Below are 5,426 nucleotides of genomic sequence, written 5' to 3'. Positions count from 1 at the left end.
TTCCTTAAATTTTTGTAGTGCGCAGTTCAAACCTGCCCTCCAATTTTTCTCCTTTGCAATCTCCGCCATCTCTCGGCGTCGCCGCCCGTCGTTGCTGGCGGTGATTGTTCCTGCACTCCGTCGGATCTCCGACCTATGAGTCCTTCCCTCTCCTCTCTTTATTGAAAAACTCAAAAAAGAAAAAATTAGAAAATTTCGTTGAAAAAAGAAATTCTGAATTTCATCATCTATCTCGCTTTCGGTCAAGCAATTAAATCTGTTTGTGATTTTATTTCTTTTCCTTTGATTTTGATAATAAAAAGAGGAGAGGGAAGTAATTAGAAAAAAAAACCAAAAAAATTACAAACTCTTCGAAAAAAATATTTTGTCTGTTGTATTAGGGCTTTTTTTGGTTGAATTGATGGCAGCGCAGGTTCAGATGCAGCCTCAGGTGCAAGTGGTGAATGCCGCGTCGTCTGGCGGCGCGCCGTTCGTGACTTCTCTGTACGTCGGCGATCTCGACGCGAACGTCACCGATTCCCAACTCTACGATCTGTTCAGCCAGATGGGGGATGTGCTGTCGGTTAGGGTTTGTAGGGATTTGACTAGCCGGCGCTCGCTCGGATATGGCTACGTCAACTACGGCAACCCTCAAGATGGTACGAAATCTGTGTTACTTTATATTGTAACCACAAATTTACATTATAACGTCGTCACTTGGCTCTTCCTCTGAACTGACCATGATCAGGCTTCAGACTTGGCATCTTTAGTCATGGATGAAAGAATATATTACAATTCGTAGACAACCAAGGCCCATAAGTAAGCTGAGCCACAGCATTACAAAGACTAGCGGCAATTTTGCAACCCCCCCTCCTTTGGCACACATGTCCTACTTTTGTTGAAGAAAGAGGAGAATTTTGGTGACTTGTGTAATAGAGGGACTACACAGACATTAGAATAATAATAATAAAACTGTTCAGCTACAACCATTACTAACAAAAAAAGAATAGTGGTGTGATGAGCTAGGTGTTTGATTGTTATGTTGGCTTCATGCCATATTAATTACGCAGGCTGAATGGAGTTTCTATCTTGTTGCTCTGTGTATGGTTAAATCAGTATTATATTGCTGAATATACCCTTGAGTTTTAAGTGATTAGAAGGGTAATTCAATATGATAAACAAAGCTATCCGAGTTCCATGGATTTTATTTTAACAGGATAGCAATTAACGCATATGCCTTTATGTCTTCATCGATTTGGTTAGGTGAAAGGCTTTAAAAAATTGGGAATATGATAATTATGATGGGGCATGTGCTCCTACTTTACTATTTTGAAGCCATTTTGCTCTTACTCATCAGTGACAGCAAGCCATGCTGTTGCTTTTAACATCATGGAGATTGGAGGACATACTTGATGCCTGTGAAAATGTATGGCATTTTCTTCCTTATGCTGTTAGGTTATAAATTTAAAATTAACTATTTAGCATCTCAAAAAAATGCTTTTAGTGTTAATTGAACATTGTCCCCATAGGAATGAATAAGATGAAGCTGATACTGTAATTTGCCAGGTTTGAGAGTCCTAATTTTAGAGCTGTTGTGAGCTGTTGTGTTGCATTTGTTTCTTATACTGTAACCAGATTTCCTTTCTTAACTGCTTTCTGCATCGCAACTATTAAGGTTACCTATATCTGCCTTAATGCCATGCCTAATCGTTCTTTCATTATGTTCATCTTAGCTGAGAGAGCATTGATAGACCTCAACTTCACTCCCCTCAATGGAAAACCCATTAGGATAATGTATTCTCATCGAGACCCCAGTGTTCGCAGAAGTGGTGCTGGAAATATATTTATTAAGGTACTGTCCCCTATCTCCTATTCAATTTTTAGTTGCATGGATGCCATATCTCTGGTAGCTTACAGTTTGTAAGTTAAACAATTTTCTGGATGGCTGGAAGCACCATCTTTACTGCTTTCACTGGTTACATGTATTTTGTTCTGACTAGAATCTGGACAAGGAAATTGACCACAAAGCTCTGCACGATACATTTTCTTCCTTCGGTAGCATCCTGTCGTGCAAAGTTGCAACAGATTCTTCTGGTCAGTCCTTGGGCTATGGTTTTGTGCAATATGCTAGTGAGGAATCTGCACAAAAAGCTATTGAGAAGCTCAATGGCATGCTATTGAATGGGAAGCAAGTATATGTGGGACCTTTCCTTCGCAAGCAAGAAAGACAGATGTCAATAGACAAAACCAAATTCACTAATGTGTTTGTGAAGAATTTGTCTGAATCAACAACTGAAGAAGATCTTCAGAAGGTATTTAGTGAATTTGGACCAATCACCAGCATAGTTGTGATGAGAAATGAAGATGGAACATCAAAATGCTTTGGATTTGTTAACTTTGACAATTCGGATGATGCTGCTAGAGCTGTTGAGTCCCTTAATGGCAAGAAATTTGATAACAAGGAATGGTATGTTGGGCGAGCCCAAAAGAAATCTGAGAGGGAGCTAGAATTGAAACACCGCTTTGAACAGAGTGTGAAGGAAGCAGTTGACAAATCACAGGGGTCAAACCTATATGTGAAGAACTTGGATGATACCATTGATGATGATAAGCTGAAGGAATTGTTCTCTCCATTTGGTTCGATAACTTCATGCAAGGTTGGTGGATGGTTTCACCCTTTGGTTGGTTATTGGCATCCCTCATCCTTGAAGTTATTATCATATAAATAGGCAATTGTTTACCTCATTTGCTCCACTGTCTACATAGGTGATGCGAGATCCAAAAGGAATTAGCAGAGGATCAGGCTTTGTTGCTTTTTCATCGCCTGAAGAGGCTTCTAGAGCTGTGAGTTTATTGTCATGCGTTCTATTCGCTTATGCCTTTACACCTTATTATCTATTATTGATCAGAGCTCTATCTTTGTTTGTTCTTTAGCTTTCGGAAATGAATGGCAAGATGATTGTTAACAAACCTCTTTATGTTGCACTTGCTCAACGGAAAGAAGATAGGAGAGCACGGCTACAGGTACACATCAAGGTTCTTTTTTGGTTCTTTTGAATCTGCTATCTAGAAGCCTTGTGATGAGAAATGAAAAACCAAATGGCTAAAAGATACTCCTATCTGATCCTCCTTTTCTTGTTAGTTTAATTGCTTTTATTGGTAATTTTATGTAATTGTTGCATGAATATGTTGATCCCTTATGATGTTATCCAGGCTCAATTTGCTCAAATGAGGCCAATTACAGTGGCACCTACTGTTGCACCTCGTATACCGATGTATGCTCCTGGTGGTCCTGGTCTGGGGCAACAGATATTCTATGGACAACCTCCACCTGCCATTATTCCTCCCCAAGTAATATATCTTTCTCCTTTTATGATTCTGAAGTCAAGGTGGATTTCAATTGTTTGAGATAGAATGCTTGTTTAAATGAGTCTTATACGATGCTTATGTGACTGATATTGATGGTATGCTAACTATTTTTTGCTCTTTGAGAAAGGCAGAGGATGTTATATGGAGAAAAAGATAAATGTGTATTACGTTTCTTTTGGTTTCTGAAATTGAAACACATTTGTTCAGCTCCAATTTTTTATTTTATTTTATTTTTTAAATTGAAGATACATCTTCATTTTCTGCCTATTTAGGAAACCCATCCCTAGAGCCATTACCATTCCAGGGGCCAAAGTCTCAATTAAAGTAAAGATGGAACTGAAATTGAAGGAATTGGGATATGTAATTTTTTTGTCCTAATCTACAATATCAGGACCAATGTTTATCGGTTTCCATTTTTACAACTTAGCAATTCAGAATATGCATTGAACTCTGATTTGAATCACCCACTTCAACTTAAGCATGCCCCTGATCCCCATAACCAAATTGAAATGCTAATTTTCCCAGCAATATTCTGAATTGATGAGTTGGGGCTATTTTCATGACTGAAAGATGCTTAAATGTATTTATCCCTTGCCTTTCTTTTCAGCCTGGGTTTGGGTATCAACAGCAACTTGTACCTGGTATGAGGCCTGCTGGGCCTCTTATGCCCAATATGTTTGTGCCTATGGTCCAGCAAGGTCAGCAAGGTCCACGTCCTGGTGGAAGGAGAGGTAATGCTGTTCAAATGCAACAGGGCCCACAGCCAGTTCCCGTAATGCAACAGCAGGTTTGTGGTACTTTCGCTTATGGCTTTGTATATTTAAACCTTTTGTTCACCGTTTATTGACTCTTCTGTGCAGATGGTTCCAAGGGGACGTGGTTATCGCTACCCTCCTGGACGTGGCATGCCTGATGTTTCCTTGCAAGGTGTGGCTGGAGGGATGATTTCAGTACCATATGAAATGGGTGGCTTGCCATTGCGTGATGTGGGGATGCCTCAGCCAATTCCCATTGGAGCTTTGGCATCTGCCCTTGCAAATGCTTCTCCTAGCGAACAGAGGACGGTGAGCATTTACTTCTCTGTCTCTCATTTGCAAATTCTCTTATAGAATGGTCTGGCTCCCCTCATTAGGTGCAATGTTATTTCCAATTTATGTCTTGTAGCTTTCCTCACTATTATGTTTGGATTGGTTATGGGTCATTGCTTATATTTTGATGCCATATGAACATAATTGAATAATGCAGATGTTGGGTGAAAATTTATACCCACTTGTCGAACAACTGGAGCCTGAGACAGCCGCTAAGGTCACCGGCATGCTTCTGGAAATGGATCAAACAGAGGTTTTGCACCTTTTGGAGTCGCCAGAAGCTCTGAAAGCTAAGGTAGCGGAGGCTATGGATGTCCTTAGGAATGTGTCTCAGCAGCAGGCCAGCAACCCAGCTGAGCAATTGGCTTCATTATCATTGAACGAGTGATCTTGTCTTTGGATCACCTGCAGGAGAAGTGTAATAATGCTGGTTTGGAACATTATCACACTAAACTATCATACTGCCAAGGGCACTGGTTTTAATATGCATTTCGTTTGAAGCGTGTGACGTGTTTATGCATTCTGCTGACTCTTTGAGGCTTGCCCATATTGGATGTTTAGATGTATGGCTATTGAAGCTTGTACTGGTTGTGGATTTGTATCTGATAGGTGTAAAACCTGATGCTTTTGAACACAGTTTGTTCATGTTTCATTTATTATATTTCTTTCTTAAGATTGTGCCATGCGATTCATTCTTTGTATTTTGGTCATTTTATTTTTTCTTTCGAAACTGAAAAATAAGGATGTGGGGTCTGATTTTCTTTTGGTGATTCAAGTCATATATTTTAAAGTTGACATCATTTCTTTACCCATTTAAGCTTGATTTCCTGAGGTTGTCGAGCTCGAGCTCAGATTTTTTGCCGAGCTTGATTCGTTTACATTCCTACTATCGACTCACATTAAAAATGCAAGTCTATCTCATTTTGGGGTAAACTTGCATTTATTTATTTATTTTTACAATATTTATAGTTTATTATTAAGTGGGAGCAA

The 5,426-nt window shown here is 39.4% G+C and overlaps 1 protein-coding gene across 1 annotated transcript; it reads left to right on the top strand.

Annotated features, from left to right (window-relative positions):
- LOC105172706 (polyadenylate-binding protein 2) lies at positions 1–5,109 on the top strand. The gene is made up of 9 exons (XM_011094251.3): positions 1–638; positions 1,713–1,831; positions 1,980–2,636; positions 2,746–2,823; positions 2,914–3,003; positions 3,193–3,330; positions 3,956–4,135; positions 4,209–4,412; positions 4,594–5,109. The coding sequence occupies exons 1-9, from the start codon at positions 401–403 to the stop codon at positions 4,822–4,824; spliced, it is 1,935 nt and encodes a 644-aa protein (XP_011092553.1). The 5' UTR covers positions 1–400; the 3' UTR covers positions 4,825–5,109.
- Positions 5,110–5,426: the final 317 nt, after the last annotated feature.

The sequence above is a fragment of the Sesamum indicum genome, linkage group LG10 (assembly GCF_026168435.1).
Source record: "Sesamum indicum cultivar Baizhima isolate 11 linkage group LG10, ASM2616843v1, whole genome shotgun sequence".
Taxonomy (NCBI): domain Eukaryota; kingdom Viridiplantae; phylum Streptophyta; class Magnoliopsida; order Lamiales; family Pedaliaceae; genus Sesamum; species Sesamum indicum.
Note: the sequence above shows the minus strand (reverse complement) of the source record. Positions and strands in the feature narration are given on the sequence as shown.

What these genes read in the sequence shown, in the direction of transcription:
- LOC105172706 (XM_011094251.3), top strand. Translation starts at nt 401, where the DNA reads ATGGCAGCGCAGGTTCAGATGCAGCCTCAGGTGCAAGTGGTGAATGCC. An exon ending in CTGGAAATATATTTATTAAG is followed by an intron (nt 1,832 to 1,979) that starts GTACTGTCCCCT and finishes TGTTCTGACTAG; the next exon opens with AATCTGGACAAGGAAATTGA. An exon ending in GTTCGATAACTTCATGCAAG is followed by an intron (nt 2,637 to 2,745) that starts GTTGGTGGATGG and finishes CTGTCTACATAG; the next exon opens with GTGATGCGAGATCCAAAAGG.